General features: G+C 36.2%; 1 protein-coding gene across 1 annotated transcript in view; it reads right to left on the bottom strand.

Annotated features, from left to right (window-relative positions):
* Positions 1–15,911, bottom strand: part of CLIC4 (chloride intracellular channel 4) — a 130,587-nt gene that overhangs the window by 9,555 nt on the left and 105,121 nt on the right. Inside the window, exons 3-4 of the mRNA XM_012650910.1 lie at positions 15,523–15,648; positions 5,762–5,868 (exon numbers count right to left, since the gene is read on the bottom strand). Coding sequence (XP_012506364.1) covers positions 5,762–5,868; positions 15,523–15,648 — 233 coding nt within the window. The remainder of the gene's footprint in view (positions 1–5,761; positions 5,869–15,522; positions 15,649–15,911) is intronic.

The raw sequence follows: 15,911 nt of genomic DNA, 5'->3' as shown, positions 1-15,911 counted from the left end.
TTTGAGACAGAGTCTCACTCTGTTGCCCTGAGTAGAGTGCTCTGCCATCAACCTACCTCACAGCAACCTCAAACTTCTGGGCTCAAGCGATTCTCCTGCCTCAGCCCCCCGAGTAGCCGGCACCCAACTAATTTTTCTATTTTTAGTAGAGATGGGGTCTCACTCTTGCTCAGCCTGGTCTCGAACTCCTGAGCTCAAGCAATCCTCCTCCTTGGCCTCCCAGAGTGCTAGGATTACAGGCATGAGCCACTGCACCCAGCTGGTAATATTTTTGACTTACGTAAATATCAAACAAATTGGAATGTGTCACCTCAAGTGATAAGTGACAAGATCAAAGATTTATGTATTTTATTAATAAAAGATCACCCTAGCCATAGCCATGATTAAGCTAGCTTATTTCTTAGAGGAAATGTAAGCAGAAAGACACTAGAACCCAGTAAAGTAAGCATTAAGAGTGCTCAACTGGAACTAGAGAAGTGACAGGGAATTAAGCCATTTAAAACTAAAAGTTCAAAAATGCAAAGCAACAGATAGAACTTTTTATTAATTACATGCAAGGTAGTGATAATGCATACAGTTAACTGAAATGAAAAGTTTACAAATTAACAAGGGAATACGATAGGAGAAACAGGTTAGTAAGGAGTCAAGGGCATGATGAAAACTTCATGGTTGTACTAATACTAAAAGGAAAAAAAAAAGGAGGGCAGAATCTCAGGGTTATAAAAGAACTAAAAGATTCAGTATGCTTCCTATTAAAAACAGTGAACACAGAATAAATATTTATTAGAATACAAGGACTTGTTCTTTGATCAGATTATAATGAACAGAACCATAGTCTCTGAGGAAGATAATGTTCCCTGAATTCAAACACTGAAATAATGTCTCAAATGCTACTTGAGTGATATGGCAAGTATGAGTAAGTTTATGATCTTGGACCTGACCCAAATTAATCCTTTTCCTGAATTACTTCTCAAATATATTAATATAAAAATAAAATATCCCAAATTTACAGTGTTTATAACATAATGTTTATACCCCTAGACATAAGGCACCACGCTGATGAAAATTAAGAAGCTAGGACATTATATAATTACTGTTCTTTCTATAATTCTTGACTTAGCAAAGCACTTTCAATGAAGTTAAGCTGCAATACCTGACTAGTATATTAGTGATTTTTCATAGTTAAGAATGTCAGAATAAAGGCCAGGTGCGGTAGCTCACGCCTATAATCCTAGCACTCTAGGAGGCCAAGGCAGGAGGATCACTTGAAGTCAGGAGTTCAAGACCAGCCTGAACAAGAGTGAGACTCCATCTCTACCAAAAAATAGAAAATTAGCCGGGTGTGGTGGCACATGCCTGTAGTCCCAGCTACTTGGGAGGCTGAGGCAAGAGGATTGCTTGAGCCCAGGAGTTTGAGGTTGCTGTGAACTAGGCTGACGTCATGGCACTCTAGCCCAGGCGACAGAGCAAGACTCTGTCTCAGAAAAAAAAAGAGAGAGAGAGAATGTCAGAATAAAGAATATATTAATAAAAACAAAGAATGATGAATTGGTTTGATACAATTTTTATATATCGGCATAAAGTATGGCAAATAAAACAAAATCAGAGGTACCAAGTGGTACTAAACAGCACCATTCAATAAACAAAGTTTTAAAGACTGGTAAAGGAGTATAAGGTTAGTTAAAATAAAGAAAGAAAATGTCAAGATTAACCACTAGAAGGCAGTAGCAGGCCATTAGAAAGTAGCTCTTTGTCATTCGTAACTATTAAGTAGCACTATTATTCTCCAATACCCCTGCTGTAGTGATGCTGATCTCTCTAAAAAGCTCTAAAAAAATTAATAAATGCAACAGAGGTGACACAATTAGTTTAAAATTAATTATGAAAATCAAAACACCCTTTTTTGCCTACGAGAATACAACAAAATTAAAACGATTCACACATATTCACCAGAGTCAGAGTGTGAGGAAATGAACACTATTATATTAGTGGGAATATGAAACTGGTGTAGATTTTGAGAACAACTGGACAAAAACAGAGAAAAATTTAAAATGCACAAATCTTTTGATTTATTTGGAATCTACCTCAAGGACATTCACTGGCAGCATTATTTGTCACAGTAAAAAGCTTGAGACAATCTAGATGTCTATCAACAGGGAAATGGCTCAATAAAAACCCATATTATAGAATACTAAGCAGAATTTCTAAAAATTCAGGTAGATCTATGTTTTGATATGGAAGGATTTCTACCACATGTGAAAAGACAACTTCATGTGAATAGTACATAATACACATTTACATAAAATGTTTGCAAATTACATAGAAAAAAGATGCACACTAAATTGTTGGAGAAGAGGTCACATAATGTGATTAAGGAGGGGCAATGAAGTTTTATTAAATTTATTTCTATACTATTTTAACTTCAACAAGCATGTATCTCTATTACTTCAATGATTTGAATGAGTAAAATTCAAGGCAGAAAACATTAAATGTAACAACAGTATTTCTGTCAGTGAAAAATGATACAATTCATGATGAAGACAACAAATATTACAAGCATTTACATGGCTAAAACTGTATTTTAAAGTTACTGCTAGTTTTAATAAAAGGTAATCTTATACAGACAAGTCTTAAAGGCTAGGTTTCCATCATTGGAAATGGAGAGAGGTAATGGGCATTTCGAGATGATTAAATATACAACGCAGTTTCATAGCTACAATGATCAACCACCATCCTCTGACTCCCAACACTTTTCCTGAGAGAAAGCAAGAGAGCAAGTGAGAAAAAGAGGGAGAAGGAGGGATGGGGAGAGGGGAGAGGGAAAGGAGAAGAGAGGATCCTGAATAAAAAGGAGCTAATCAGAACCTCCAGATTCCTTGCCTCCACTTAAACACAGGAACTTGGACATTATGAAATATGCCTCAGAGTACATTCAACGATGCTAAATTCATTTCTCTCTAAAGAATATTACAAATACCAGACTAGTTTCATTTGATATCTTAGTAAATTATATAAATTAATAATATCATAGGACTGAAAAAACAGAAGATCTTGGACAGATTATACCTAATTCATTCTCATAAAAGGAATTACCCATTGGTTTCTCTTTTAATGCCTAAAAGGTTACACAAAGTTTTACTCCCAACCTCAACATGTTACTAAAAGAATTACATATCTTATCTATCATCAATGTTTCCTTTTATTTTATTTTTTAAATCTTTTTTTTTTTTTTTTTTTTTTTGAGACAGTCTCACTCTGTTGCCTGGGCTAGAGTGCCGTGGCTTCAGCCTAGCTCACAGCAACCTCAAACTCCTGGGCTCAAGTGATCCTACTGCCTCAGCCTCCCGAGTAGCTGGGACTACAGGCATGCGCCACTATGCCCGGCTAATTTTTTCTATAAATATATATTTTTAGTTGTCCAGATAATTTCTTTCTACTTTTAGTAGAGACGGGGTCTCGCTCTTGCTCAGGCTGGTCTCGAACTCCTGACCTTGAGCGATCCACCCACCTTGGCCTCCCAGAGTGCTAGGATTACAGGTGTGAATCACCGTGCCTGGCCTTATTCTTTAAATCTTATTTACTTTATACCCCAATCTAAGCATTGGCCCTTCAGTTTCACTTTCACTAGTCCCGAACTGTAGCAACTAGGCATCTAATCCCTTACTTAGAATTAGGTCCTAAAAGGTATTAAAATTTTCCAAACATACTGGATTTTGTAAAATATATAATAGGCTGGAAAAACTAATCAAAGACTTGTCTACTCTGATTTACCATGTAAAATGGCAAATCCATCTCTGTGTAAACTGTCAATATTTGAGTGGATGTTTGGGGAAATAAGGAGGTGAATGACTAATTTCCTAGCATTATTAAAGGCATTTAATCGCACCAAACAGATGAGACCTGCAACAAACATACATGAGGAGAGATCCATTAAGCTTCAAAGTGATTTGGAACACTGCTTTCTAAAGTCTCGTGGCAGTGACCGGTCCCTGTGGAAGGAAGTTGCTTAGCAACTGGAATTTTTATTTACCAATAGGTAATTTAATATAAAAGCCTTCCAGGTTATGCACTATGTTGTTTGTTCTTACTGGTTGTAACATTCTGAGGACAGTTAATAGTAGGTGGCTACTTAAGACAGTAACAAATTGATAGGAAAAAAACAGAATACAAAGTTATACTTAAATGAGTCACTTTTTCCCTTTTCTTCCCTCATCTCCCAAAGCAAAAGCAAACACATTGTATTCCCCTCTCCTCCCCACCAAGTGTTAGAAGAAATTCAACCACCTTCCAGTTCCCAAAAGCCACACAGAGAAATAAAAACATTATAACTTTAACTAAGATTACTCGAAGAACTAGGCAGCAAGAGAATCTGGAGAGAAAAGGATAGTTTCATGAAAAGTACAGTTAGCCTGCATGAAGGAAGGGTAGAACAGAAAAGACATTGTGGAAAGGAGGGCTTCAATATAACCGTTTACTTAGTGTGTAAATTGCTTAGACAGAAACATTAGTAATTGGCTTTTTTTTCTGACTAAAGAAAACTGCTTCCAAACTAAGGCAGCTACTGGAACACATTATTAATAGATATAAGCCAGGCCTGAGTACTAAAATTTTCCCCTTTCTTCCCTTCGCTGTAGAAAAAATATTTCGTGCAGTGACTATTATTGCAGAAACCAAGAGCAAAAGACACTGAAATTCAATACTACATTATAAAATGCTGCAATTTTTAAATTTAATAATACAAAATAGCCCGAATAGCTTGGAAATCTTCCTGCTGAAATAATGTAGGGAAATCAGCAAGTATTTCACTTTTTAAAAGATATTTATTCTTGCTTAACCAGCACTGATTTTTCCCCTTTGGTATTCTTGTTCATTTGCTGCCATAAACTTTCAGTCAAAAGAACCATACTCAAGCTACCAAACTATCTAAAACTATGATGAATTACAATATTTTTTGGAGCTAGCTTTATTGGTTATTGTTGTTACTTTTAAATAAACACTAAGGTTCTCTATACAGTTTTCCCCAGAGAGAACAATGCTTAACATCCCAAAGAAAAGAGAAAGGGAAATTACTGAATGCTGTAGTTAAGACACAGTTCATTAAATGGAACCTCTTTCAAAGAGATTTCCTTTCACTATATATATGCTTGGTAAATGAAATGATTAGATAGTGCCTTTAATAAATAAAATTACATCTGTACTACCTAAATAATTCTCATCATTAAAATATGACGTGAAAATAAAATTCTAGTTTTAGGATGCAGAGAAATTTGGAAGCCTAGTGAGAGTCTAATTACTCTCTTAAAGCAACTCCAAAAATTGTTCTTTAAGGGTAATTAGCACAAAAAAACCACTCAGGCTGATTTTAGGCATCAAACAGTAAACAAAAGATTTCATAATAGTTTAAGTTAAGCTCCATCAATCTATTCCAAGTCACCATAACCACATAATCCATTGTTCTGATGTACTGTTAAATCTTCACAGTAACTTCTCAAAAGACTATGAGAACAATTTCATTCAATAAACATTTTATCACTAACCCACTATATGCTAGGCACTGTGCCACTAGAAGAAACATAGAGAAACAGCAATTTGAGGACTTACTCCAGTTTATTATCAAATTTCTGATCGACTCTGAAAGACAGTTTTTAATATTTATAGGAACACTTAAAAAGTACTGGTTTATAATCACTGTCATTAATAATAGGTTTTTGTTGCTGTTTGGGGTTTTTTTGCAGTGGTAATTCAATTTTTTGTATTTTACCTTCATTAGCCTCTGGCCTTGAATTCTTGATATATGCAGAGAATTTGGCAAAGATGTCCATTCCAGCAGTATTTGACTCTGGGTGTTTTGGTGAAAGCTTTAAGTACCTAAATAGGAAAGGAGATAGATTATAAATCCTTCAAAGATACATTAGCATAAGTTTTCTCAATCAACAAACAACTCTGCTAGCAGTTACTAGGTATCTTTTAACAGTTATTACTCTAAGAAATGCCATCAGCTATTTTCTACAGTACTATTTAAAGCTGTTTTTTCCTTAGGAAACAAAGCTCTGCACAGTGATTTTGTTCACATATTAATATTCTTGGCAACTAAAGGGCATCCGTACTCCATCTCCATTTGATAAATTAGGATGCTGGGCAAACAGTCGACTTGTTCAGAGATTTGTGCCAGGCCAACAAGGCATCTTAGAATGAGATCTCTAGAGCAGTGCTGTCCAAGAGAACCTCCTGTGATGATGGAAATGTTCCATATCTTCGTTGTCCAATATGGTGGCCATTAGTGCCATGTAGCTATTTGAATACAAATCAAAATTAAACACAAATTAAAAATTCACTTCCTGAGTTGCACTAGTCATATTTCAAGTGCTCAACAGAACACCAGACAGCACAGCTCTAGAGTCTTGTTAGTGACGCCAACCAGATCCTTAGTATGTCATGCATTGAGCCAGCACTATGCAGCAGTAACAGAGAACCTGACAGGAGGAAAAGAGCCTACGCTGGTCAAACATTCTGAAAATCCACAGCAAGTTAAGGACAAAAACAGCAGGCGGCAGATCATTCACTTCAAACCCATACCCAGGATTTTCCAAAAGCTTCCATATATTAGATATTACATAGTATATTTGAGGGTAGCACTGAGCAACAGAAAAATAGGTTGTCAGAAATCATACTGAGGATGTTCTATTATGTTGTTACAAAGTTTTTCTACTTTGAGAACAGACATGACACATTAGACTTTTAAACACCACCATATTTTACATATTTAGATTTCTAACACAGGTACTTATTGTATATTTCTTCCTCACACTGGAAAACACATGTGAAAAGAAAAGACTCAACTATTCATCTTCTCTTCGACAGGGCTTGCATCCACTCCAGGGAGTCAGGGCTAGAGGAATTCAGATTCTTAGTCCCACTCAGGGAAGATTCATTAGCTGAAGGTCCTACAAAATGTCACTAAAAAATGGACTTGGGGGCAGTAAAGCTTTAGAAAAAAATCTTACAATGAACTAGTTATTGCAATTTATTAAAGACACTGTCTTGCCAGTTTTCTTTAAATGAAAAATGGTGAGGTAGTTTTTAAAAGAAATTTAGTTCAGTTGCAAGTTGTGTTTCAGTTTAATTTTTACATTATTCGTATTTCTTCTGTTTACTATTTTGAACTCAGGAACAAACATATCTTCTAAAAATTGGGCATAGTACTATATTGGTAAGGAGGATGTAAAATATCTGTGGAACACATACATGCTCAAGGTATCTTTCTTTTTAATAGGTCTACTTAATCTCCAAATATCTCTCAATTTTTAAGCTTAAAGATTTCTCTTGGTCAGGCACAGTGGCTCACACGTGTAATCCTAGCACTCTGGGAGGCAGAGGCGAGAGGATGGCTTGAGGTCAGGAGTTTGAGACCAGCCTGAGAAAGAGCGAAACCCTGTCTCTACTAATAATAGAAAAAATTAGCCGGGCGTAGTCATGCGCATCTGTAGTCCCAGCTACTGGGGAGGCTGAGGCAGGAAGATCACTTAAGCCCAGGAGTTTGAGGTTGCTGTGAGCTAGGATGATGCCACGGCACTCTAGCCCAGGTGACAGAGCAAGACTCTGTCTCAAAACAAACAAAAAAAAAGATTTCTCTTGTAAATACATTGATTTACATAAAGAGTTTTTCAGTGAAAAATTATAGTAAATGAGTTTCATCCAAGTTTATATATCTATGTCTGTCTATATTTTCCCTCCTCCTAAGTACTTAACTATAGAAATCTTTACACTCTCTCGCTCTCTTTCTCATTTTTTCTTTCTGCCTGAGTTAAAACAGTTAAACCCAGGTCCAACAACCCTGAATTTCCCTTGCCTATAAAAACAACCAGCCTCCTTAAATGTTTGTACTGTTTGTAATACAGCACCCTCACTGACTCATTTCAAACAAAAAATAGTGCAGGGAACTTAAGTGCCTTTTCAAACATCTATGTCTTCCTCTAGCCAAGTTTCCAAAATTAGTCTTCTTTTCCCCAACCAGTATTTAGCTGTGCCTACTTTTTCTAATGAGGTAAACCTCATAATTCTCCAAATAACTTACAGGAGGGCAGGCTTGAATTACAAATCATTTATATATTCATTTCTATAATTCTTATAATTACTGAATATTTATTAATACTATGTGCCAGGCATTGTTGTACTGAGTATTGAGGATGTAATGATGAGCATATAAAAGCATAGTTCCCACTGTATTTTTAAAATACACAAGAGCTTCAACTAGAGAAATATTCTGGTGAAACAGGTAAAACGAAGGAGGACTTGCTAACAGCATATCCTTGATCATATAAAAATAGATGCTATTAAAATTCTGGGAAAAAAACAGTGTTCTCTAAATCAGGTTAAATGTGCCCTATTGTCCCCCTGAGACAAATTATTAAATTTGTACTATTAACTTAATGCATAGAATACTTTAGCTATTTCATTTAGTTATGATCTTTATTATTTTTCTTCTGCTAATTTGGGGTTTGGTTTCTTCTTGCTTTCCTAGTTCTTTGAGGTGCATTGGATTATTAATTGGTAGTCTTTCTACTTTTTTGATGTAGGCATTTATTGCTATCAAATACCCTCTTAGCATGCTTTTGCTGTATCTCACAGGTTTTGGTATATTGTGTTTCCATTTTCATTTGTTTCAGTAAGTTTTTTTTTTATTTCCACCTTAATTTTTTCATTGACCCAGTGGTCATTCAGGAGCATGCTGTTTAATTTCCATGTACCTGTATAGTTTCCAGAGTTCCTCTTGGTGTTGATTTCCAGTTTTATTCCATTGTGGTCTGAGAAGATACTTTACATGATTTCTATTTTTTCAGATTTGTTGAGACTTGTTTTGTGGCCTAACATATGTTCTATCCTAGAGAATGTTCCATGTACTGATGAACTAAACAATTTAACATGAAAAAAACAAATAATCCCACTAAAAAAAATGGGCAAAGGACATGAATAGCCATTTCTCAAAAGACAATACACCAACAGGTATATGAAAAATGCTCAACATCATTAATCATCACAGAAATGCAAAAGAAAACTACAATAAGATAACATTTTACTCTAGTCAGAACAGCTATTATTAAAAAGACAAAAAATAATAGATGTTGGAGAAGATGCAGGAAAAAGGGAACAATATAAAACTGCTGGTAGGAATGTAAACTAGTACAGCCACTGTAGAAAACAATATGGAGATTTCTCAAAAAAAAAAACAAAAAACAAACAAAAAAAACTAAAAATAGAATTACCATTCAATCCAGCAATCCTACTACCAGGTATCTTAAAGAAAAAGAAATCAGTGTATCAAAGGCTACCTGTACTCGCGTGTTTGTTGCAGCACAATTCATATTAGGTAAGATACATAATCAACCTAAGTGTCTATCAATGGACGAATGGATAAATATGATAGATACACAATGGAATATGATTCAGGCATAAAGAATGAAATCGTGTCATTTGCAGCAATGCTGATGGAACTGGAGACCATTATCTTATGTGAAATAAGTCAGGCACAAAAAAACAAATATCACATGTTCTCATTTATATGTGGGAGCTAAAACATTTGAACACATGGAGGTAGAGAATGAAAAAATAACAGACTGGGGAAAGTCAGCAGGGGTAGGGGAAATGAGAAGTGGGTTAAAGGGTATAAACACATAGTAAGATAAAAGAAATAAATTCAAGGTTTGATAATAGAGTAGGATGACTATACTTAATAAAAATGTACTATACTCAGGTGGTACACACCCTGAAACTCTGATTTGATCACTACACATATATATAACAAATTTGTGTACTCCACATATTTACATAAATTAAAAAGAATACTATAGCTAAAAGACAATATTCACCTCAAATCTCTCATTTTGCCTAAAAGGAAGGAAATTATGTTCCAGAAAGCATATACACTTGGCCCCAAAGTTAATTAGTTAAAAAGATGGACAAACTAAAACTCAGATATTTTGTCCACAGGTGCAGTTTTTTTTCCTATTACAGATCAGATTCTCTCTAAAAGATGAATCAAATTTTAAACTAGTCAGTCCAAATTTTTTTGTATCTTCCCCAAACATTACATTTTAATTCATCCATTATTAGTTCCAGCAAATAGCTTGATCAAGCAATAATTTTCAATTATTGTGAGCATTCACTTTAACATTTAACAAGACAGGCAAATAATTCATAAAAGGCTATTTGTCAATGACAGAAGAGATATGAGCACCCAGGGTATTTAGCTTTTAGTTCTTTATTCTGTATTGTATCATAGACTCTCTTAATGGTAGACTAGCTAAGAATATTTCTATGATTTTGGGAAAGATATCAGATATTTTTTCCTGTCTTATGTTAATATAAAAATATAGGCTGATTATACAGCCTACTAAATTTTCCTTATAAATACTTTTATTGTATTTCTCATTTTTTAAAAAAGGCTTAATAATGCTTTATAGAGCTCTATTCCAAATTTATCTAGCTTCCTTCTATTCTATCATCAGTAAATTGGCCAAATATACAGGGCTACTTCAGTTAAAAACCCAAGTTTCAGAGCTTTTTGGCAAAGTAGTTCCTTCATTCAACTAAGAAAAATACAAAAATACTTTCCTTGGAGGAGAAGAAAGAGAAAGTTCCCGTTAAAACCTGTAGTTATAATACAAACATTAGCAAAAGTTGGCCAGGCACAGTGGTTCACGCCTGTAATCCTAGCGCTCTGGGAGGCCAAGGTGGGAGGATAGCTTGAGGTCAGGAGTTTGAGACCAATCTGAGCAAGAGCAAGACCCTGTCTCCACTAAAAATAGAAAAAAAATTAGCCAGGCAACTAAAAAAAAAAAAAAAGAAAGAAAAAATTAGCTGGGCATGGTGGCATGAGCCTGTAGTCTCAGCTACTCAGGAGGCTGAGGCAGGAGGATCACTTGAGCCCAGGAGTTTGAGGTTGCTGTGAGCTAGGATGACGCCACGGCACTCTAGCCCAGGTGACAGAGCAAGACTCTGTCTCAAAAAAATAAATAAATAAAATAAAGTATGTTTAAAAAAAAAAAAAATTCATCTGAAGTTAAGCCTCACCCACTGTTTTAAAGGATTCACTGAATTAAGTTTGATAACCACCTTCAGTCTAGTCCCACTTGCTCACAGTCAAGTAAACTATCTTTGATTTCTCTCCTATCCTTATCTCTAAACTTGAGCTAGCCTTAAATTTTGTGCTCACTAAAGCACAATCCCAATTAAAGCCTTAACATTTTAACAATTTTATAAAAGCTAAACCCAATGAAATGAAAAATAGAAAGCAGAGAAGAGAGAAAACACAGATTTTTGAAGTCATATTGACGTGGCTTTGGAAGTATCCCAGCTCTGCCACCACTAACTGTGAAACCTTGGACAAATTATTTGGATTACTTAAATTTCTTCATAAAGTTTATGTGAAGATTAATTGAGATAATCCACAAAATAATCCACAAAGCACTGTGCATGGCACATAAGTAGCACTTGAGTGTTAATAACAGCAGAGGCATTGGCAGCATCAAAAATCCCTTCTACTTAAAGTAAAACTTAAAAAATTTAGAATCTCTCTTCAGAATATAAACTACAACACAAAAACAAAGAAAACACCCCTAAAGAGAATTTAGCACATGGTAAACACTTCATAACAAAGATTTCCAAGTGTTTAAACTGAAAGAAAAGACCATCTCTGGTTATAGTATCTCTATAAATATGCTTAAATAAAATAGGACCGAAATTTCTATATGAAAATGTTTATTTTCAAGGTCTGATTCAAAGCTGTGATGTCTTACAGAGCATTAGATGCCAAGAACCCAGAATATTTTGATATTGGCTCTACTACTTCTCTTAATGTCTACTCCCTCTGAGAGAAATAACAAGGAATAATGAAAATTGTTGATTTTTGTTGTTGAAGAAGACTAGAAGACAATATAAGAAAATATCCGTTTGACTGAAGTGGTATATGTGTTAGCACTGCGATTCCCAACCCCTGAGCCAAGGACCAGGACCAGGCCACAGAGCTCCAGACCCCCATTCCCCCTTGCCCATGCAAAAATTGTCTTCCATGAAACTTGGGGCAGGGCACAGCAGGAGGTGAGGTGAGCAATGGGCAAGCTAATGAAGCTTCACCAGTATTTACAGCCACTCCCCATCGCTCACATCACTGCCTGAGCTCCTCGCCCCTACCCCACCGTCCGTGGAAAAATTGTTTTCCAGGAAACCAGTCCCTGTGGTGCCAAAAAAGTTGGAGACTGCTGTGTTAGCACATTGATTTTAAAAACTTAAACATACTTGAAAGAATTTACATAATAAGTACTTCAGATAATGCTTTAAAAAATATAGTTCCGTTCATAGAGAATGAGTAAGTCATTCAAACTGCTTCTCTATAATTTAATGTTGATACAATGATTTATTGTAACATGAGAGGAAGCTCATTTTCAATTAGTGTCTGAGAACAAGTTGGCAAATGTGGAACTCTAGTCAGAGTTGACAGACTTTTAAGAATAAAAGGGGATCTAGTTGGTTCTATGATGCAACAATCTTTCAAAAGTTGTAAGTTGAACACATGTTCATGATAGTCCCTTACTGATGTGTATAAAGCTTCAATTTACATTTTACAAAGATCCTAGATTTGATTTATTGGTATTCTAATTATATGCATGGCCTGGAGGAAAAAAATCAAGATACGGTTTTTTTTTTTTTAAATTTCAGCATATTATGGGGGTACAGATGTTTAGGTTATGCATGTTGCCCTTGCCCCCCCTTCCCCCCAAGTCCTAGCTTCAAGCCTGTCCATCCTCCGGATGGTGCGCATCGCACGCTTTGTGTATGCATATACCCGTCCCCTACTCCTCCCTCCCCCCTCCCCCCGCCCGACATCCAATAAACGTTATTCTTATATGTGCACTAAGATATAGTTTTTTTAATGTTGGTATGGAGATATTTTACTAAAGATGAAAGGAAGGTTAGGACTCCCAGAAAGAGATAAGAGAAGTTTCAGGCTTTTAGAAGAACAGGAAGGAAGACAGAAGACAAGATTTTAGAATTAGTATAAAAAAGAATTAAGAAAATAAAATTTTAGGCTTAGCATAAGATTGCTAACCAGAGGACAATTCTGCTCACAACAGACGATGGGCTCATCGTAGGCCAAAGCATTGCTGCTCGTACTTCTCCTAGCAGTCTTCCTGCTACCATCTCCAACCCTGCACACCATGCTATAGCCACTTCTCCAGGTCCCCAAAAGTCATTATTCAAAATGACTATTCTGCTTTGGAATGCTCCAGTAATCAGCCATTCTCCTGTCTCTTTCCCTCTCCTCTGAGACACAATATTGAAATTAGGCCCTTTAGAGGCCGTTAGTGTTCAAGTGAAGGAAAGAGTCACATGTCTCTCACTTTAAATAGAAAACTAGAAATGATCTAGCACAGTAGAAAGGCATGTTGAAAACTGAGATATACCAAAAGCCAGGCCTTTTGCACCAAACAGCTGGTCAAGCTGTGGATGCAATAGAAAGGTTCTTGAGGAAATTGAAAGCACTACTCCAGTGAACACACAGATGATAAGAAAGCAAAATAGTCTTACTGCTGATAGGGAGAAAGTTTGAGTGATCTAGATAGAAAATCAAACCAGCCACAAAACACCCTTAAGCCAAAGCCTGATCCAGAGCAAGGCCCTAATTCACTTCAATTCTATGAAGGCTGAGAGAGGTGAGGAAGTTGCAGAAGAAAAGTTTGAAGCTAGCAGAGGTTGGTTCATGAGGTTTAAGGAAAGAAGTCGTCTAGGTAACATAAAAGTACAATGTGAAGCAGCAAGTGCTGAAATAGAAGCTGTGGCAAGTTATCCAGAAGATCTAGATAAGATAACTGATCAAGGTGCCTACACTAAGCAAGAAATTTTCAATGTCAATGAGACAGTGCCTTCTATTGGAAGAAGATGCCATCTAGGACTTTCATAACTAGAGGAGATGTCAACGCCTGGCTTCAAAGCTTCAAAAGACAGGCTGACTCTTGCTAGAGGCTAATGCATTTGGTGAGTTAGACTGAAGTGGATGTTCATTTGCCATTCTGAAAGTCCTAGGGCACTTAAGAATTATGCTAAATCTACTCTGCCTGTCCTCTGTAAACAGAATAATAAAGCATGAAGGACAGCCATTTATCTACAGCACATTTTACTAAATGTTTTAAGTCCAGTGTTGAGACCTACTGCTCAGAAAAAAAGATTCCTTTCAAAATACTACATAACTTAGTGATAAAAGCAGCAGGGTTTCAGAGGATCAATTCTGATTTGGAAAGAAGTTCTACTGTAGGTAAAATGTTATCAAACAGCATCACATGCTACAGAGAAATCTTTCATGAAAAGAAGAGTCAATCAATGCAACAAACCTTCTTGTTGTCTTATTTTAAGAAATTGCCACAACCACCCCAACCTTCAGCAACCACCACCCTGATCAGTGAGTAAACATTAACACCAAGGCAAGACCCTCCCCATCATTAAAAAGATTATGACTCATTGGAGACTGAGATAATCATTAGCATTTTCTAGCAATAAAGTATTTTTTAATTAAGATACGTGCATTTTTTAGAAGTACGAGCAGCAATGCTTTTGCATACTTAATACACTACAGTATAGTATAAACATAACTTTTATATGCACTGGGAAACCAAGAAGCTTGTGTCACTCACTTTCTTGTAACATTCATTGTATTGTGGTAGTCTGGAACACACCCATAAGATTTCCCAGGTATGCCTGCAATTGTTTTAGAACCCTCTGACCCAATAATCCCATTCCTGGGAAATATATCTAGACATGGAAAGTAAAAGTCAAATTAACTAGCAAGGAAGGTTTGGATCAAAGGAAAAGAAACATGTCAATTTTCAGGATAATGAAACTAGAAAAGCCTAATACTTTGAACCTATGCCAAGATTACAGTATGATGCAAAACTGTATATTTGCAATTTAGGTAGCTATCATTACCATACATGCAGGACCCTGAGATCTGGAACACCTCAAGAAATAAGTAAATAAAAACTCTGAATCCCAGGGACATAGTATGAAAAGTCAACTCCTTTGGATTATAGCTTTAGAAAGTTACCCTTAAAATGGACTGAGAGCAAATCCCACCTGTACCATACTCCTGCTTAGACATTCTGGCTGGGTTCAGCTGAATTGTGTCCTTCTATATCCCCTCTCCTCCCGAAAATTCTCTCTCAGTTTGGGATCTATAGCCCACAAATAACCAGTCTTTCCTGACCTATCACACACATCCCAAATCTGCTTTCACCACGCACTCTGCAGCACAGATTCCCACCTTTCCTAGCATGGCTTATTGACCTAGCCAGAAGCAACTCTCACATCTATGTAGTAGAAATTATAAGAAACTTAGAAGACAGTCCTAGTCATTTCAATTAATGCTGTTAGAATTTAACTTAAATATCATCAGGAGAAAGATCTCTAAGTACAAATAAGACAAAGCTTCAAAGAGGTAGCAATATTTCCATACATATTTTCTTTGATACTCACTTGGGAGGGCATAAAACTTCTTCAAGAAATTCCTCAATCTTATTTACATCCGTTTTGACTTCATTGTTGAAAGTTATAAATGGTGGGTGGGTCCCAGGAGCCAAGTTCTGCAGGTCTGCAGGCTTCCTGTTAGGCAAAATAGTGGTCAAGATCAGATTATTTTTTAACCTAACTAAAAAGGTCACAATACTTTAAATTCTCAGAGTGGTTCTAAATTTTAAAGTACACACAAGTAAATAACAAACAGTATTCTTTTCCACTAAGTATACCAGCTGCAATGGTATTCTAATAAGAACCAAACCTCTGGCCGGGCGCGGTGGCTCACCCCTGTAATCCTAACACTCTGGGAGGCCAAGGCGGGTGGATTGCTCAAGGTCAGGAGTTCGAGA

Source organism: Propithecus coquereli, unplaced genomic scaffold (assembly GCF_000956105.1).
Source record: "Propithecus coquereli isolate 6110/MARCELLA unplaced genomic scaffold, Pcoq_1.0 Scaffold341, whole genome shotgun sequence".
Lineage (NCBI taxonomy): Eukaryota > Metazoa > Chordata > Mammalia > Primates > Indriidae > Propithecus > Propithecus coquereli.
The sequence above is the reverse complement of the archived record's forward strand: the minus strand, read 5'-3'. Positions and strand labels throughout refer to the sequence as shown.